The 17346-nt window shown below is 34.8% G+C and overlaps 6 protein-coding genes across 6 annotated transcripts; 3 read left to right on the top strand and 3 right to left on the bottom strand.

Annotated features, from left to right (window-relative positions):
* Positions 1–19: 19 nt before the first annotated feature.
* LOC106110155 (calcineurin-binding protein cabin-1-like) lies at positions 20–6266 on the bottom strand. The gene has a single exon (XM_013291876.1). It carries the CDS (start codon positions 6179–6181, stop codon positions 59–61), a length of 6123 nt encoding a protein of 2040 aa, XP_013147330.1. The 5' UTR covers positions 6182–6266; the 3' UTR covers positions 20–58.
* A 209-nt stretch (positions 6267–6475) lies between these two features.
* On the top strand, positions 6476–7693 carry LOC106110156 (probable 28S ribosomal protein S26, mitochondrial). Its single transcript, XM_013291877.1, has 2 exons — positions 6476–7038; positions 7306–7693. The coding sequence occupies exons 1-2, from the start codon at positions 6571–6573 to the stop codon at positions 7471–7473; spliced, it is 636 nt and encodes a 211-aa protein (XP_013147331.1). The 5' UTR covers positions 6476–6570; the 3' UTR covers positions 7474–7693.
* Positions 7694–8208: 515 nt separating this feature from the next.
* Positions 8209–12070, bottom strand: LOC106110138 (DNA-directed RNA polymerase III subunit RPC4). Its single transcript, XM_013291851.1, has 9 exons — positions 11780–12070; positions 11534–11655; positions 11112–11221; positions 10711–10840; positions 10318–10407; positions 9572–9672; positions 9295–9384; positions 8812–8928; positions 8209–8412 (listed from the first exon to the last, which is right to left on the bottom strand). The coding sequence occupies exons 1-9, from the start codon at positions 11938–11940 to the stop codon at positions 8254–8256; spliced, it is 1080 nt and encodes a 359-aa protein (XP_013147305.1). The 5' UTR covers positions 11941–12070; the 3' UTR covers positions 8209–8253.
* Positions 12071–12325: 255 nt separating this feature from the next.
* On the top strand, positions 12326–14338 carry LOC106110129. Its single transcript, XM_013291841.1, has 4 exons — positions 12326–12543; positions 12744–12989; positions 13530–13676; positions 14070–14338. Exons 1-4 carry the CDS (start codon positions 12456–12458, stop codon positions 14129–14131), a joined length of 543 nt encoding a protein of 180 aa, XP_013147295.1. The 5' UTR covers positions 12326–12455; the 3' UTR covers positions 14132–14338.
* A 104-nt stretch (positions 14339–14442) lies between these two features.
* On the bottom strand, positions 14443–15938 carry LOC106110130 (trafficking protein particle complex subunit 2). Its single transcript, XM_013291842.1, has 3 exons — positions 15714–15938; positions 15437–15586; positions 14443–15053 (listed from the first exon to the last, which is right to left on the bottom strand). Exons 1-3 carry the CDS (start codon positions 15801–15803, stop codon positions 14874–14876), a joined length of 420 nt encoding a protein of 139 aa, XP_013147296.1. The 5' UTR covers positions 15804–15938; the 3' UTR covers positions 14443–14873.
* A 554-nt stretch (positions 15939–16492) lies between these two features.
* On the top strand, positions 16493–17194 carry LOC106110124. Its single transcript, XM_013291835.1, has 3 exons — positions 16493–16676; positions 16746–16911; positions 17061–17194. Exons 1-3 carry the CDS (start codon positions 16530–16532, stop codon positions 17192–17194), a joined length of 447 nt encoding a protein of 148 aa, XP_013147289.1. The 5' UTR covers positions 16493–16529.
* The last annotated feature ends 152 nt before the right edge of the window (positions 17195–17346 follow it).

Consider the following 17346-nt stretch of genomic DNA (forward strand, 5'->3'; position numbering starts at 1 on the left):
AAAAATAAAACGACTTCTATTCAATTTACAATTTAATTAAATAGTTTTTATTCTTATTTCAATCATCATCTAAAACAATAACTTCATCAGATGATATCGGCTTCGGTCTCTCCTCTCCGAACGCCAAAGTTTTCTTAGCTTCTGGTTTTTTAGTTTGAAGCCCTGAATTTTTTAACGAAAATGTCTTCGTAATAGTTAGAGATGAAGGTAGTCGACTTATAGAAGCGTTTATTTCTTGTGATACGTTCTTTGGTGCTGGTAAATGCTTCTTACGTTCTGCTAACTTTTCCTGTAACGTTTTGCCAGGACTGACTTGCTGATGAGTCAGTGGGGCTTTCGGAGCTGACGAATTGGACGATTGGGCTTGCGTCAGCTGTGAAATTTGTCCGCTGTAGTGAGCAGACGTAGGTGGGACTCCGAACCCGGGTATATTTGCGGACAATGATGCCGGTAAAGTAGGAAGAACCGTCCCCATACTAGGAGCCAAAGGTCCAGATATAGACTTCTGCAAGCTAGTTATAACCGATGTCGGAGCGGATTTCGCTGAAGACGGTAATGACGAGGAAGTAAATGACTTTGATTTTATAGGTGCAGACACACCCGATATGGACCTAGTAGTGCCGGGTTTCGGGCCACGTTTTTGCTTCTTCGGCGGAGGCAGATTGAAGCCAGAATAACTTCCGAGATACTGTCGATAGAACTCTGACTGGAAGGAATTTTGCATGGACGATTGCAGAGAATTTTGCAAACTGGTGTAACCGGCTAAAGCGCTTATTTTACTGAAATATGACAAAGCGGCCGCTGTCTGTTGTGAGAGTAGTTGATCGTTTATTATCGGGTAGTTCCGGAAAGCCGCTGCGATATCATGAGACGACATTTTCGGTAGGCCGGACGAGCTAGCTGATTGTGAGCTGGGTTGTTTATCGGGCTTCGCTTGACTGACCGGCGCCGGGGGAAGAGCGGGAGTGCTCTTTACTACTTCCACGGTTTTAGGCATTTGTTTCTTTTGCTGATTTTGACTCTTATCCAAACTTGCTAAAGCCGCTTGTTGTTTGAGTGTCATTATATGAGCCTGACAGAACTTCATGCTGAGATCAACTAAATTAGCATTTTCTGGAACAGGTGTGGTCAGGATTAGTTTGTATGCGTCTATTAGCAAATTTGTTAACTGTTTCGAGTTGGGTTGCTTTTGAACTCTTTGATACGCACGATATATGTCGAGCATCAAGCTTTTCAGTGTTTGACGTTCAATTTCGTTACTCTTCAAGTCTGCCTGTTGACTAAATTTCAGCAACTGTCCTTTCAATGATTGTACACAAAGAGAAAACGCTTGCTGTGCCAACTCTTCTCTATCAGAGTCTCGTAAATACTTCTTGTCGAGATCCGGTATTCTTTGTAAATGCAAATGTAAATCGAGTAATGTTTTGTGGTCGTCGATCTCTTTCAATATTTCCATGGTAAGCATCACAGAGCGGTTCATATGAAAAGCGAAGCTGCCACCTCGTTCCACTTCCGCCGAAGGTATTTTCCAAATGTTATTAAAGAAATTCGTTGCTTTTCTTTCACTGAAGAGTCCGCCGAGTTTTTGGCCGCATCTCATTGTAAAGTTTGACAACATAAGATCTCTGCATCTTTCGATATCTTTGCCCTTTTTGTAGTAAAAATGATAATGAGCCAGTCGATAAATAGCTTTGTAATGTGGCGGAAAACGACTGGCGCAATCTTCGAGAGCGTCCAAACAAGCTATAATTATCTTCATAATTTCCTCGTCTGTCAATTGTTTGTTATCGTTCGAGGACTTAGTGGATGTGTTGCTATCTCTGCTGGACTCGCTGCTGCTGTCCGAGGAGGACTCGCTGGAACTCGAGTCGGATGATGAGCTCGATGACGAACTACTCGAACTCTCGTCCTTTTTATTTTGTTTTTCTTCTTTATTATTCTCACTATTTGGCTTTCCTTCTTCCTTCTTTTCTTTCGGATCTTTCTCATTCTTTTCTACTATTGTAGTGTTGTTTGTGGTCTTTGGTTCTTTTTCTATTTTCTCTAACATCTTTTCATCATTTTCCTTTGTCGTGGCCACGTTTTGCTTTTCGGTCTGATCTGTATCCATAGGCTTACTTGATTTTTCCACCGACTCATTTAACGTATCTTTGTGTGCAACTCTTTCTGTATCATAAGAAGCAGATCTACGGACTTTGGCGGCCGCCGCCTCCAGTTTCATCGTTTTTGCTTCATGTGTATCTTCTTCCCCTGCGTCGCTAACAGATCTTTTCAGTATATTAGCAGCGTGCACGGTTTCCTGAGATTTACCATCGCCGTCCTCACCTGCATAGCATTTCTTAGACTTTTTACTAAATGGTCCATTTTGCCATTCATCGATACACATTAGAAATACTTTGCCAACGGACGCTGGAATAGGTTTATTTTCATGTTGCTCGATAAACTTTAAAATCGAAGCGTGTATACGGTAATGTAATTCTAACACTTCTATACACAAATTTGTTGGTGTACTGTAGTTAATTTTTAAGGGATAAGTGGCGTCAGTTTCTTGTAAACTTTTGACTCCTTGCATGTAGAAACTTAGATATATAGACGGTGCCTTATTACGCTTTTCAGCCACTTTTCCCAACATATAATACAACAACCAAGAATTCTCATTTGTTTTATCGAAGTCATTGCTGACGTTGAGGTCATTTAAAACCGTGTTGTAACATGTGTATGTGCTGTCCAACATATCCTCTTTCTGCTTTTCTAACGATTCAAAATCTTCCATACTTAATGACTCGCTAGCTTGCTTCAACAGTCTAGAACAGAAAGAATGAACCGTGTACACGAAATTTCCATACTCTAACCACAATTCGCTACGTGTCGAATCTAAAGTTAAGGCTCGCTTGAAACACCGTATTGTTAATTTTGCTTGGTTAAGAAACTCCCTTTCGTTGTTCAAGTTTTTGCAAGAATTTAAAACTCTCTCTAAATGTACGCCTTTAGCAAGCGATATTTCTGCCCAAGATTCCAACCTATCGTTATTCAAGATTACGTCCAACATGTTGAATTTTATTGCCATTTTATAGTCCTCTCTTTTGAAATAGTAATCGCCCAACAAAAAGTATATATCTTTCATTTTATAGGGTAATAGAGGCGGCACCGTTGGTAATTTATTATCGATACCTTTGATGTATTTCTCTAAGTCGGGCAAATACTTATTTGGATCGCATTCTGTGGGCAACAGGGCAAGAATACGATGAAACAGCTGCTCAACATCAGTCGTAATGCCCGGCACTTTGCCTTCCAAAGCTGGGAGTATATGAGGCCTAAACACCTCGTACAATTGCTGCGCTCTCTTCCAATCCAATGAATGAGATCGAACACCATGATCTTTCAATGGCGAATTTTTGGATTTAGTCTTCTTGCCTGGGTGTCCATACAAACAGAACACACACTGTTCCATGTATTGACACACTTGTTCTAAAGATTTCGCTAACGACGGAGATCGAAGACGCGGCACCACGGTATCTAAAATAAAATACAAAAGTTTTGCGTCTGAGTGAACACACCAACTTCTATTTCCTAGTTGCTCATGACCAATGAATAAAACCATAAGCGGATTGGGTACTTCATCACAGGCTACTCTGTCGTTGTCTGAGATCGTGCGTCCTCTACCTTGGTCGTCTTCTCGTTGTAAAATGTAGTGCATTATGACCCATGGTGCGACAGTTCCGAAGGGCATTTCTGTTGCATTCGTTTCGACTTGGTGACCAATTATTCTAATGAGATTCTCTAACGCTTGACTTAGCTCTTTTTGCGAAACGGATTCTAAACAGTTTAGTCCTTCTGTAGTTAAAATGTGTTCCATACAGGATAGTACTTTAACAACAGTCATTGTCCACTTCTCATAGTCCTTGGATCCAGAAGTAAATCGGAAATAGTGTTTCAAAGCTTCATGCAGACAGGTCAGGGACCATTTGAAGCAAGTTTCAACTTTGTCTAAAGCCCAACACGTGTCTAAAATAATTGACAACTGAACTGCAAAGTCCAAAGACATTTCTTCCTCTTGTGTTTTTGCCATATCTTTACAATGTTCAAATGAGTCTATTACGATTTCCAATACTTCTTCATAATGCCCCTTATTATACAATTCCATGACAGTGGACAGCTTCTTGTTTCTTTCTAAAAACATGATGTACTCTGTAATTTCACCTTCGGTTATAAGAGGTTTAAAAGTGAAATTGATATTATTCATAGTGTAATTATCATGATGCTCTCCCATTGCTTCAAATTCACAGAGGAGATGGTAAAGGCTGTCAAGGGCAAAGTCTTCACATTTATTGAGTAAATAAGCATGAATTTTAACCCAGAGTTGTCTTATTATGTATTCTAGGCAAATTGTACTTGCGAAAAGGTGTGGTTTTGAAGCCAATATCAAACCAATAGATTCTATAACTCCTAACTCATGCCCAGATTTTTCATTAACATTTTGATTGAGCTTGGTATTAACTGATATTTCTTCAGCTAAGATGTTAATAGCAATGTAATTTAACAAATCATCTTTATTTTCATCACGGCAAGCTGGTACATCTATATGTGTGTTGTAACAATTGTTTGCTTCAACAAATACACTTGTTAAATCTTCAGGCCATTTTACTTTCCACTTTGAAGCTAATAATGAAAGAAAGTCTTTTAATATATCTATTATATCCCTTTTACTTTCTTTATATTTATTTATGAACTCTTTAACATCTACCTGCTCATTCTCACTACCAAAATATTCTTCTTCAATTTTAGAATCTGATTTCTCTTTTTCTTCAAATAATAAAGTAAGATTTGTTAGATCTGTTGAAATATCTTTATCCTGGTTTTCTTTCTCTTCAATCGTTTCTGGTGATAAAGCTATAGGAACCATTCTTCTCAGTGTGTCATAAATGTTGTCATCACAGCGTTCTTGCTTGTTGCTTGGTTTCTTACGTCCCGAACGTCGTTTGTTGCACCACTCCCATTGTTCTAGGAAGCTAAGAGCACTGCCTCTGCGGCGGACTGTCGTTTTCTTTTGTACTTTAGGCTCCGGAGCAGTCTCAGCAGCAGATTCCGAAGCAACCATTTCCACATCACTTTCCACTTTCTCTGTATCCGTAACTTGTTTATCAGATAATTCATTATTCTCATTCTCTGATACATTTTCTACATTCTTCTCAGTATCTGTATTTATGTCATCAATTTTATTATCTGTGTATTCAATTTCTTTCTCCTCTATCTCACATACCTCCATTTTCTCTTCAATTTCAGCTTTCTCAAAAACTAGTGCTAGATAACAGGCATGGCTGAAATAGTTCTCTGTCATGTACTTGTGCATATGAATCAGTGACTCACCAACAGCGCTCCATGTTAGACTACTTATAGGTTTTTTCAACTTTAAATTTGGCAAAACAGATTTAAATTGCTCAGAAATTTGCTGTTCAACAAATATTTTATTAATATCACTAGCTTCTTGTATAAGTCTTGTACCAATTTCTTCATCAAATGGTTCATCATCTTTCTCATTCCATTTGTAAACTGGATTTGAATACTCCATGTAATTTCTAATGTATGGAAACTCTTTATAAATGTACTTACGGTATACCAAACCTCTTAAATAGTCCGGATCAAGCTGTAGGGCATCATAAATAGCGATAATACACTCATCTTTATAGTCTAGTCCCAATAACAGTGTGATTATTTTATCTATACATGGCCAATGGCTAGGATTTTGAAGGACACCACGCTGGAATGCCTGTAGAGCAGTTTCATAATGTTTTGCTCGCATACATAACAAACCAAAGCTATGCCACAGTGTAACATCAGTATCATCGAGCTCTGAAGCCGCAATATACGATTCTATAGCCGCTTCCAACTCATCTGCAGCATTCTGCATTGCAGCTAAGTTTTTGTAGCATAAGTATTTTAAATTAAACAATGGACTGGACACTTTCTCACCAGGAGCAGGTTTTTTAACATTGTACAACAGTTCTGTGTCCAGTAAATCTTTTAAAAGCTGTGTTGCGTCAGTAAGATTGCCCTTTCGCTGAAGATCAAGAGCTTTTGCATATTGTTGTAAGGCGATCTGTTCGAGAGCTTCTCTCGTTACTTCCTCTTCGGAACCACTTTCTTCGTCTGATTCATCATTTAATGCTGATATTTTAATCATATTTATACGAACACAACTTACAATATAAAACTATAAACAAAAATCAAGAACCGGAAACCATCTGTCACATTATTTTGATGTTTTGACATTTATTTATTTTTGCTACGATGATTAAAGTCTCAAAATCATACAACCACCGGCTATTTAACTTCTGTCTTCAATTAAAAAACTTTTGCAAATAGGTAATAATTAAAAATACAATTATAAGGCACATTTACATTGCAATAAATCATTTGCTAAATTTCAGAGATAAAAAGCTAAACTCTCTGTTACTGTCATTCGTGAAATTAAATATACTCTGCACTTTGCTTTGGTAAACTTCAAAAAAGTGAGGTTAATATTTATTTGGTAATAAATTACCTAACAAATTGTATAAATACAAATTAAAAATGATATCTCACAATTCAATCCTAAGACGAACTTTACCAATGTTAATACAATGTGCAGAAGCACATAGAAAACCTCGATGGCTGCCGGTGGCAAAAAGTAAAGTATTTCGTATACCAAAACGTCCAGTTATCACTGAAGAAGAACGAGTAGAGCTTTTGAGAATAAACAACAATTATAAGACACAGATGCGGGCTATAAAGCGTTTTTATCATGAGGAAATGATTAAAGAAAAGTCTACCCTTGAAAGTGCGAGTTCCGAGATGTCACAACAACTCGAAGCCGAAGAATGGGAGCGTTGTGTAAAGATCAATGATACATGGAACGCGCAAGTTGCTGCAGAACGAGATGAAAGAAGGAAACTTGAATTACAAGAGATGGAGGAATTTGCTCTAGCCAGGATGGAGGCTAAAGACAAGGAGTTGAGAGAAAGAATAGCAAAGGCATCAGAAAAAATTAGAGAGCAAAAGGTAAGTTTAAATTGTATGTTTATTAGATTACTCTAAAAACATAAATATCCAAAGGAATAGATTTAAATAACTCTCAAGTCACTAAGTTCAAAATCCTTACCTTTTCTGACATATTTTCATATATTTATTGCTATAATTGGTGGCTCAGGGGTTTTAGGTGCAATTATCACCATGTACCAATTTGTTTTCTATGTATCCAATGTTTTCATTATGTTTATTACCTTATAGCTAATAGCACTGATGTTCCTATATAAAACTTTTTTACAGAAACTCAGTAGCACCTTTATAACACCAGAAAACCTAGAGGAAGCAATTGATCGGGCATTGGCAAACCCTGTTGACTACAATTTTGCTATTGACTTACAAGGACAGCATTATCTAGGCAGAGACACACCAATACCAACTAAAGAGAAAAAATCTGCAACTAACAACTGAATACACTACTATCTCTAGTTAAATCTTAGTAATATATAATGGAACATTTTGTTTTACTTAATTCTGTGTAATTTAAAAACTTTTATTGTAATTTCTACAATCTATAAAACTACATTAGGGTTGCCCACGACTTTGCCATTGCAAATAAAATGATGTCCTAGATGTTTTGGTGGTTATATGGAAAGAATGTGGCATTGTGGACTGACACAATTTTTAACAACTGTTGTTTTTTTTTTATATTTTTTTTATAACATAAGGTGGCAAACGAGCAAACGGCCACCTGAAATCGCCAAAATGGCGAAGTGACCGCTGCCCATAGACATCTGCAATTGCAGATGCATTGCCTACCCTTATCAGACAGAGGAGGAGACACACATAAAGAGGATGTTTCCCCTTCTTATGCAACTCCTCCACTGTCAAATCCACTTCCTCTTCCCATCCTCTTTTTATAAGAAAAGGGTGGTAAAGAGAAAGGGACTTAAATTAGGCCTCCTGCACCACACTCATCAGACGAAACACGGAATTGCTTCCATTTCACGCCTGTCTTCTATGTAGTCGTGGTATTACACCGGGCGTGCCGGCCCTGCAGTGCTAAGATGATAATGCGGGCACTATTACTAATAATAACTTAATAATAAGCAATGCAATGCATCACAATAATTAAATGTATTTCAAGACACTCCAATTTTATTAATGTATGGACTGTAGAATACCATATATAGAAGCAAAGAAAACTTAACAATACAAATATTTTATTCATATTAAATACATAGATACAAATTAAACAGCCATATCATTGAACATGGTCTGCCAGTCGGGCAGCACGGTCAGTTTGTGTTGCAGCGAGCCGAGTGAGACAAGCTTTGCGGACCGGGCTGTATCCTCCACACTGATCGACACCGCTTCCTGGTGGAAAGCTGTCTTTGTGCCTGGACATACCTGGATATTAATTATATTAGATTGACTCAAAAAAAATTGTATAATTACTGAATGCTAGCTTTCGCCCGCGACTTCATCCGCGAAGAATTAAAAAAAGTAACCTATGTGTTTGTTTTTCCAGACTATCCACTTCATCTATACTAAATTTCATCAATATACATTCAGCACTTTAGGTAACAAAACTCTTAAATATCCATCCATCTAAAATGTTGTATTTTTATTAGCAATATTTGTAATACACTTGGTTGAAAAATATCATTTTTAAGCTTTAGTTTTGTTAACCCCCAATAGCATGGTAAAAAAGGGGAGTGCTGTAAAAATTTATGAAAGACAATTGTTTCCAAATGCATAGAGTGTAAGGTTCAAGTGAAAACATTCAGGGGTATGCTAAAGTGTTACCTCAAAGACAGTGTCTCCTAGCAAGAGGGTGACTCGTCCGGAACGCCGGATCTGCAGCTTGCCCACACGACCTTCCTGCAGCCCTGACAGCACGCAGCCCTCGCCACCCTCACTAGGCTAAAGTTATATGAAACATTAAGGGCCTGTCCCATCACTGGCTGAGGACTTTAAAAATGACATCACTGTCAGTTAAACTAACAAGACCCGATATTTCCATCACATATTTTACAAATTGGATTGTCCTAAGTTTTACAAAAAAATTTCAAGTATAAATTTAATTTTGAAAAAACTAATCCGACTAACTATTAGATGCACATAATCAGGAACTTATATAATATAAATATATTAAATATCATATTTAAAAAACAAGTTATGTACGCGAAAAACATCACTCTCTTTGTCAACCAGATAATAATAAAAAAAAAATAACGATCCTAATGGAAAAAGAAAAAAAAACATTTACAACTATTGAGTAAAACTTACTGGTTCTTCTTGTGTTTCTTTAGAGGGTTTTCCTCGAGAGTCCTCATTCGCGTCCCCTCCCCCACTCCGTCCCGGCAGGGAAGTTGGCAACTACCAGAAACATTATTTTATACCAGAAAATAACAAAGAATATATGCACAAAGCTAAACAATTTTCATAACAAAAGCAAAAGAGTAAGTGGATTTAATTTCTTATAAAATGGCAGAACCAATAGACAACTAGAACAAGTTGAACGCTGACCTAAAGGTAATGCCTACTTTTGTCAAAAAAAAATTACCTGTAATAAAATAAGCGTTGGTTTATCACTTCTTAATAAATTTGTGATATTTGTGTCTTCAAGTTCTGCTGGGATGGTAGGTTTCTCTTCCACTTCTGGCACTGAGTAAAATCAAAGTTAAAAATCATACTAGACTAGCTGTTGCTTGCTACATCCGTGTGGAATTAAAAAGTAGTAAAAGACAGAGTCTATGTTCCTCAGTGATAAGACAGTTTTTTAATCATACTAATAATCTTACTAATATTATAAATGCGAAAGTTTAGCTAGATGGATGGATGGATAGATAGATGGATGTTTGTCAGAGTTTGTAGCCTAAATGGCTAAACGGTTTTCGATGAAATTTGGGATAGATGTAGAGGATACTCTGGAAGAACACATAGGCTACTCACATTTGTTTTTTTTTAATTCCACGCGGACGGAGTCGCGAGCGAAAGCTAGTAATATTATAAATGCGAGAGTTTCGATGGATGGATCTTTGTTATAGTTTGTAGCCTAAACGGCTGAATGGATTTCGATGAAATTTGACATAGACATAGACGATAGTCAGGAAGAATACATAGGCTACTCAGTTTTTTTTTTAATTCCACGCAGAAGAAGACAAAGTAAGCAAGTCGTGAAATAATTTTCGAAATTGCACAGTAGTTTTTAAGACATTTCAATGCATAGAAAAATACAAATCTTTCCTCTTTATATTAGTGTAGCTATATTTTATGTGAATAATTGGTAACTCTTCATTAATGTCTTACTTGGTGAATTAGCATATTCCGTAGGTTCCGTCTTCACAATCACTTCTTGTTTGATTTTTACAGTTGGCTTTGGTTGACTGTATAACCAACCTAAAAATAGAAAAACAGGTGAACCTATTCAGGTTTACATTACCTTACTTTTAATTTACTTAACCAAGAATTCTAGGGACCATGACATTTTTTCTCACTTACAAAGGTTTTTCTGGGACCAAATAAAAACTATTTCTCATGAAAAAAAATTAAATCAAGTAAATCGGATCATAAATCGCAGCGTAATCGTATATACATAAAATATACCAATCAAATTTAGAACCACTTTTTTAATTTGGTTAAAACATACTGTATTTCTTTAATTTTGATTCAATCAGCAACTATTTCTTACATTAAACATACCATCGTCTATGGGCAGTTTGATTGGAGCGTCAATTTCAAAAGATTGCTTAAAGTCCTCCACTTCGATATCCAGCTCATAGTCACCTCCGACCACTGACTTGATCTTCTGTTCTTCTAGTTCTTTATCAATCTAGAAGATAATAGAAATATTTTACACAAACTATGAGAAAATGTAGATTTCTTTACAGTATCCCTTAAAGGGAATCTTATGAACATTGTAAACATATAAATGAATGCTTTAGAGCTTCTGCCAACTACAGACTTTATTGTTGTTAGTTTAACTAGTATTTATGGAGGTATGCACATTACAGTGATTTAATTTTATATAATTTTTAACAAGCCACATCATCAAACTGTCGATAGTCTTATCTGCTGGGAATCCTAATGTTAGAAGTTCTTACTTTAATCACATCCTTTACTCTTATAGTGGGTCTTTGCAGAGTGGGCGTTCCTTCTCCATCACGGGCGTAAGACGGCCCTCTGTACTGACTCCTCTCTACAGCCCCTAAACCTAAAAAGTTAAGTGTATGTGTGAAATTTCAATAAAAAAATAGATAAGGCATGCAAGGTAGAACTCCTTCAAAAAAAATCATTTCTTAAATTCAATCTATTACATGTCTAATTTATGTAGCTAAGTGACTAACACTAGTCAACTACCACAGGACGGACCTTCATAACAATCTTTAGGGGAGGCTTATGCTCAGCGGTCGGCATTGTATAGCTAAAAAGATAGGTGACTATCTATCTTATTAGACTGTTGTCACCATCTTGTTTTTTTTAATTATTACCTAATATGAAATAGTTTTATTGTAGTTGGTGTTACCTTCAGAAAATACTCCAGCAGATTTGATAATTAAAGGACCTTTCTTTTTGTTTTTATGATTTCCTCTATCTCTCCTATCTTTGTCATCCTTCCTGTGATCACGGCTGTTTGCTGAGGGAACTCTGTAAATGATGCAAACAAGGATAATAGTCAAGGCAGAATTTTTGAAAAATAGAATATACAAAAATGATGTAGTAACAAACACACATCCATCTGAATTTTCACATTTAACATAAAAAATCGTACCCCTTGTTTCTACTTCTCGTTACATTTAAATTCGGAGTAAACACCTTTTTATTTGGTTTTACACCACCTAGGGAAAGATCACGCGGTGGTTTGAAAGAAGCCAGTCTCTGTAATGGATCGGAACCTAAGCCATTTGATGGTTTGTCTTGCGAGTTTGACATGATATCAACTATTTATTATTTTCATTGGATCAGGAACCTGCTGCGTAATTTTTGGTTAGTTAGATTGACTTTATCAGCTGTTGGAGAAACAAACCGCAACAAAAAAATAAACATTAACTTGTCAAATATATGTCAAGTAAAATAGCGTAACATGTCAAAATACCATTTTGCACGTCATTAAGTTCAGAAACAAATTATTGGAGTCATCTGGGAACCATGAATTTTCATTTTACACCTATTCGTTTCACAAAAACTCAAATTATTCTTGCTAAATCTCTTTATTTTTATAGAGAAATGCTATGGAAGTAAAATGATCAAAAGACTGTAAAATCTCCGTGATCTATTCTGGTTTTCGTACTGGTAACATCCGAATAGTCAAAAGTCGGTTATCGGGACAGAATTATTTCAAACAATTTAAATTATAATACAATACAGCGAAAAACCAACGACTTTCTGTTTATAAAATTGTTGTTGCTTTAAATACTTAACCTTATAGTGTTTAATAAAATATTGACATGGCTGAATCACTGTTTGATATATTTGGAGATCATATCACAAGGCAAACGAAGAAAAACTTACTTCGCCAACCCCTTTCTAACAACGGTACGTATTAAATTCATGTTTATTATAAATTGTATAATTTCGACTGTTTAATTTGCTTTCATTAATTTGTTGAAACTTACATAACATCTATCGCTTAATTAGAATATAAAAATATTTATATTTAAAACGTCAATTACCCACAAGTAAGTTTAAGTAAGATTAAAAATGAATAAAGAACTTTGTTTTTCTTTTTTAAATAGAGAACATCGGTAAAACCGTTTCAAATGGACCATACAAACCTAACGAACCAGTCAAAAAAGTTGGAGAAACCAAAAAGTCATTTTTATTGAATTCCGGTAAAGCTGTTCAAAGCACCCCAGTAAGGAAGCCGTTATCACCAAAATCTGTAAACGTCGGAGCAATGATCTATACGGATGATAACAATGAAAGTGGAATAGACTTTTCGTATGAAGAAATAGAGTTCACTAAGCCTTCATATAACTATGGTATGTATTGAACATTGCTCTATCAAAAGCTAGTATTATTTACCACTAGCTTTCGCCCGCGACGAATTAAAAAAAAAACAAATGTGAGTAGCCTATGTGTTCTTCCAGACTATCTTGTACATCTATACCAAATTTCATTGAAATCCGTTCAGCCGTTTAGGCTCCAAACTCTAACAAACATCTATTTATCCATCTAAACTTTTGCATTTATAACATTAGTAAGATAAGTAATTCATAAAGTCTGTGGCACTGTGAAGCACTTGACTAGACAATATATGTATGGTTTTGACCACTTCTATGTCCCAATTTGCTAATGTCTATGGCCAGTATTCTTATGCTTGTTGTAAAGAAATTTAGTAGATTACTTGTTTGGTACCGTCTCCTATAAAACTTTTAATTTTTATGTGTTCCAAGATATGTTGGAAGAAGAGAAGATACATTAATTTAGTAAAAAGAATAATGCCCAGATATGCAAAACAATCTTTTTTTTTTCTAGTTGTCTACAAAGACATTGCTAATGAAATGTCTTTTTTTTTGCAGATAATTTCCATAAGGATATGTTTGACTATCTACCGTTACCCAATGTGGAGGTAGTGCATCATATGTCCCCACCTTCTACCCCACCACCAAATATGAGAAGATATTCTATGGAATTGGACTGCTCATATCAGGATGAGTTCTTTACAGGTAAGAACAAGCATACAACTGTAGTACAAAAGGTTATTTTTTTTACAGTATGACTGGCACATATTTTTAAGACTTACTGGGGACAATAGAAAAAGTAAAATAATTTTTATTTTACATGTTTTTTGCCACTATTTTTTTTGTATGAATATGATCTGAGATTTGGTTTTACTGAATAATAATGTACAGTTATCATTATCTAATTCAATAGGAGGGTAGTTGCTATTTCTTCTATGAAAGTATGAACAAATAGTAACTTTAAATGTGATATCTTATTGATTCAATGAATGCTCATGGCATATAAAAGAAAGCAAAAATAAAAGGAGCATTTGGTTTGTGGCATTATGACTAAATTATTAAAAATAAACAGACTGCAGCAAACATTTTTTATTCCAGATGACTTCTCATGTGGCAGTATCCCTGATAACGATGACCTTGGTTTACCAGAGCTCTACTAGTGTATTAATAATTTCTCTATGAAACAACAGGACAAGCATCCAAATTTTCTTTGAAAAACTCCATAAGATGCATCAGATATCTTCATATATTTTAAAGACATTGAATTCCGCCTAATAATGGTTTGTAGTGAAGTAAAATTTGATTTATGTAAAATTGTACAATTAGTAAACTAAGGTTTTCTTTTCCTAATATATTTTTTGCATGTATAGATGTTTTTGCTTATTTTCCTTTTGTGAATCTTTCTTTTTTCATGCATATCTATGATACTGGCTGTCGTATAATCTGTCAATAAGATTAAAATAAAAGAATGGCCTAGGTATGGGTGTCGCCAACTGATGGGTACTTTTACTAGTCCAACATCTAGCAGTGGGCCATTTTTAATTTTTGGAGTCTACCAGACATGGGGCAGGGCAGCTGCCGACACCCATTGATATAAGATGGATGCCATAAGATAGTATATTTTTAGTAATAATGTACTCTTTAATTACAAAATGCTTATATTTTAAATTAAACAAACACTATCAATAGCATTTACATGGGTACACACTCATGACTACCAGCTGATGATATTGTTCTCTTATTAATAGTTCAGTTCTGATGCCATAAATTTTACTTATAATAGATAATAGTTCCCTCTAGTAACTATACCGTCCTTTCATTTGAATTGAACAATGAAAATTATATTATCTGATATACATTAGTTAACATATTTACATTATATAAAGCTATATTTAAATTTCATTATGTTAAATATTTCTTTCCGAGAAATTGTACTTTCTTCTCAAATGCAGGGAATGTGATTGGTGTATCTTCTTTGTAGAAGGGATTCAGCATTAGCTTGATGTATGCTTCATAGACATCATTGAAGAAGTTTTTAATACCATCTTCATTACGAGCATCATGTACCATCACAAACCTCATCTAGAAATACAAAAAAGTATAAAAGTACTACTTTTCATAAATATATGTGTGTGCGAGAGGCCTAATTTTAGTCCCGTTCCCCTTTCCACTCTTTTCATACAAGAAAAATATGAGATGAAGTAAATTTGGCTGTGGATGGGATATACAGGTAGGGAAGTATCCTATTTCTGTGTATCCTTTCTCTGTTATTGATGGTAGGGAACATATCTGCAAATGGACTGTGGTCATTTGGAAAAAAATATACAGGCAAAACCAATTTTAAGCCAATATTTTCTCTATTTCCGTGATAATTATACACTGCAAGAACAATTTCGCTAAAATAAAATCAAATTAGAAATGAACATCAACCAAAATTAAAGTAGTCTTAAGTTTAGTATGTTTACCTGACTTGCTGTCACAAATGCAGACACGAACCACTGGTTGAACTTATCTACAGACTTGAGGTAAGTGTTGGTTACTTTCCACATATGCTCATCCACCAGATCTAGTGCAGCGTGCGCTATAAACTGATTGAGATGTCTATTGTCTTCTTTCTACAAAATCGTCACAAGTAGTTTAAAGTTTACATGCCGTATTTTTATAGTTCTGCCTTAGTTAAGAAAATATCACAAGGCAATAGCTAATTTCATATATTAATCACATTTAATATGTTGTTCTTACCTTTACTTCTTTGGTAATGGGTACAAAATCCATTTCGAAAATTGGATTATCTGAATGACCTACAATAACAAAATAGTATGTCCCTGCCATTAGATTGGATACAAATCTTATATTACTCAATTTATTCTAGTTATTGCTAGTTATCCTAGTTTTAATAATTGTAATCTTTATTTTTTTACATCGATACATCGGACAAGTTGATAAATAATTTTATGTCACTGTCAGTGTCAGTGTAATAGACGTACCTCGCACGTTTAAAAAATAAAACAGTTTCTGTATAATTTAAAATACTAGCTATCGCTCGCGACCCCGTCCCCATAGAATTAAAAAAAACAAAAGTGAGTAGCCTGGAAGTCTGGAAGACTATGCTCTACATCTATGCCTTTAATCGCTATCCGTTCAGCAGTTTAGGTGGTTAATTATCAAACCCCCATCTAAATTTAAACTTTCGCGTTAGTAGTATTTGTAAAAAAAATCTAAAAAATAGGACCAAATACTGGTACCGATACCTTTACCTAAATTAAAACACCAAGTCTGTATCTGTTATTTCAAAGTGGCTGTGTGGTGTCGTACATTTTTCTCAAATGTGAAGAGAAAAATTTAAACCGAAATTGTTTAGATTTCTTTTTGTATTAGTGTTTAAGTTAATTTTTCCCGTCAAATCTTTAATAATGTTTTGTAAGTATTTTTTAATCTTAATTGTATCAAACTCGACACTAACTTTTTGTAACTTTTTAATTGGATTATTTTATTACAGCAATTGATAAGTTAATGTTATGGACTGCCGATAGTTGGAAAAGATATGGTCCTAAACAAATGAATTTAATATTACGAATTCACTGTGATCAATTGCTTATCGCTTCAAATACTGAAATTGTAGAAACAATAAGCATGAGTAATAAAATTAAAGGAGTTTATAAAGAAAACGCCTTGATTTTGTTCATTAGTCGAGCCCCTGAAGAAGTAGGTAGTACTTTATATAAAATGTCATTGTAAATTTTAACTAGTGCCTTAATTACATTTGTTTTTTAGTTACGTAAAATAAAGTTTCAAGTAAAAAGTAATCCAAGCAAATGTTACGAAGAACTAAATAAATATTTTCCAGTTATTAATCACAGTTCTAAACAGCCTAACGATGTTATTACGCCTCGGTATTTGAATATCGAAGATGTGATTTCGCACGTTTTGAAGACTAAAGGTAAGTTAATTTGTTGTTCAAAATTTAAACAACAGCTAAACAATCAGATTCGCACGAATTATAAGATAACTAACATCGCTCTCCACTTAAAGACTATAAAATATTCTACATATTGTATTAATGTTTTACCATTTATTTTCTTTTTTCAGAGCCTACAAATGTTATCTCACATTTGCCGCCGTCGTTTAAAAATTTCGTTCGAATTTGCTTTCTAGATCCAACATTTCCAAAATTAGTTCAAGATGTACAGAGCATTATCTGTAATGAAAGTAAAACTGTTTAAATGATTTCAAAGAAGAATAATTTGTGTTAGAGTAATCACAATCAATACTGTAAATTGTATTTGCACGGAATTTGAAAGTAAAGCTAAAGTTAACTCTACTTTCTTATGTTTTTAACGTTATATTCTACGAGTGTCCATATTAAACTTGTAAC

This window comes from Papilio polytes, unplaced genomic scaffold (assembly GCF_000836215.1).
Source record: "Papilio polytes unplaced genomic scaffold, Ppol_1.0 DF820844.1, whole genome shotgun sequence".
In the NCBI taxonomy this organism is placed as follows: domain Eukaryota; kingdom Metazoa; phylum Arthropoda; class Insecta; order Lepidoptera; family Papilionidae; genus Papilio; species Papilio polytes.

Excerpts from the sequence above, each read along its gene's own strand:
- LOC106110155 (XM_013291876.1), bottom strand. The coding sequence starts at position 6,181 with ATGATTAAAATATCAGCATTAAATGATGAATCAGACGAAGAAAGTGGT.
- LOC106110156 (XM_013291877.1), top strand. The coding sequence starts at position 6,571 with ATGATATCTCACAATTCAATCCTAAGACGAACTTTACCAATGTTAATA. Across the intron at positions 7,039-7,305 it reads AAAAAATTAGAGAGCAAAAG|AAACTCAGTAGCACCTTTAT; the intron begins GTAAGTTTAAAT and ends ACTTTTTTACAG.
- LOC106110138 (XM_013291851.1), bottom strand. The coding sequence starts at position 11,940 with ATGTCAAACTCGCAAGACAAACCATCAAATGGCTTAGGTTCCGATCCA. Across the intron at positions 11,656-11,779 it reads ACGAGAAGTAGAAACAAGGG|AGTTCCCTCAGCAAACAGCC; the intron begins GTACGATTTTTT and ends CATCATTTACAG. Across the intron at positions 10,408-10,710 it reads CAAACTGCCCATAGACGATG|GTTGGTTATACAGTCAACCA; the intron begins GTATGTTTAATG and ends TTCTATTTTTAG.
- LOC106110129 (XM_013291841.1), top strand. The coding sequence starts at position 12,456 with ATGGCTGAATCACTGTTTGATATATTTGGAGATCATATCACAAGGCAA. Across the intron at positions 12,544-12,743 it reads CCAACCCCTTTCTAACAACG|AGAACATCGGTAAAACCGTT; the intron begins GTACGTATTAAA and ends TTTTTTAAATAG. Across the intron at positions 13,677-14,069 it reads TCAGGATGAGTTCTTTACAG|ATGACTTCTCATGTGGCAGT; the intron begins GTAAGAACAAGC and ends TTTTTATTCCAG.
- LOC106110130 (XM_013291842.1), bottom strand. The coding sequence starts at position 15,803 with ATGGCAGGGACATACTATTTTGTTATTGTAGGTCATTCAGATAATCCA. Across the intron at positions 15,587-15,713 it reads CCATTACCAAAGAAGTAAAG|AAAGAAGACAATAGACATCT; the intron begins GTAAGAACAACA and ends ACGATTTTGTAG. Across the intron at positions 15,054-15,436 it reads CATTTGTGACAGCAAGTCAG|ATGAGGTTTGTGATGGTACA; the intron begins GTAAACATACTA and ends TTGTATTTCTAG.
- LOC106110124 (XM_013291835.1), top strand. The coding sequence starts at position 16,530 with ATGAATTTAATATTACGAATTCACTGTGATCAATTGCTTATCGCTTCA. Across the intron at positions 16,677-16,745 it reads TTAGTCGAGCCCCTGAAGAA|TTACGTAAAATAAAGTTTCA; the intron begins GTAGGTAGTACT and ends TTTGTTTTTTAG. Across the intron at positions 16,912-17,060 it reads GCACGTTTTGAAGACTAAAG|AGCCTACAAATGTTATCTCA; the intron begins GTAAGTTAATTT and ends TTCTTTTTTCAG.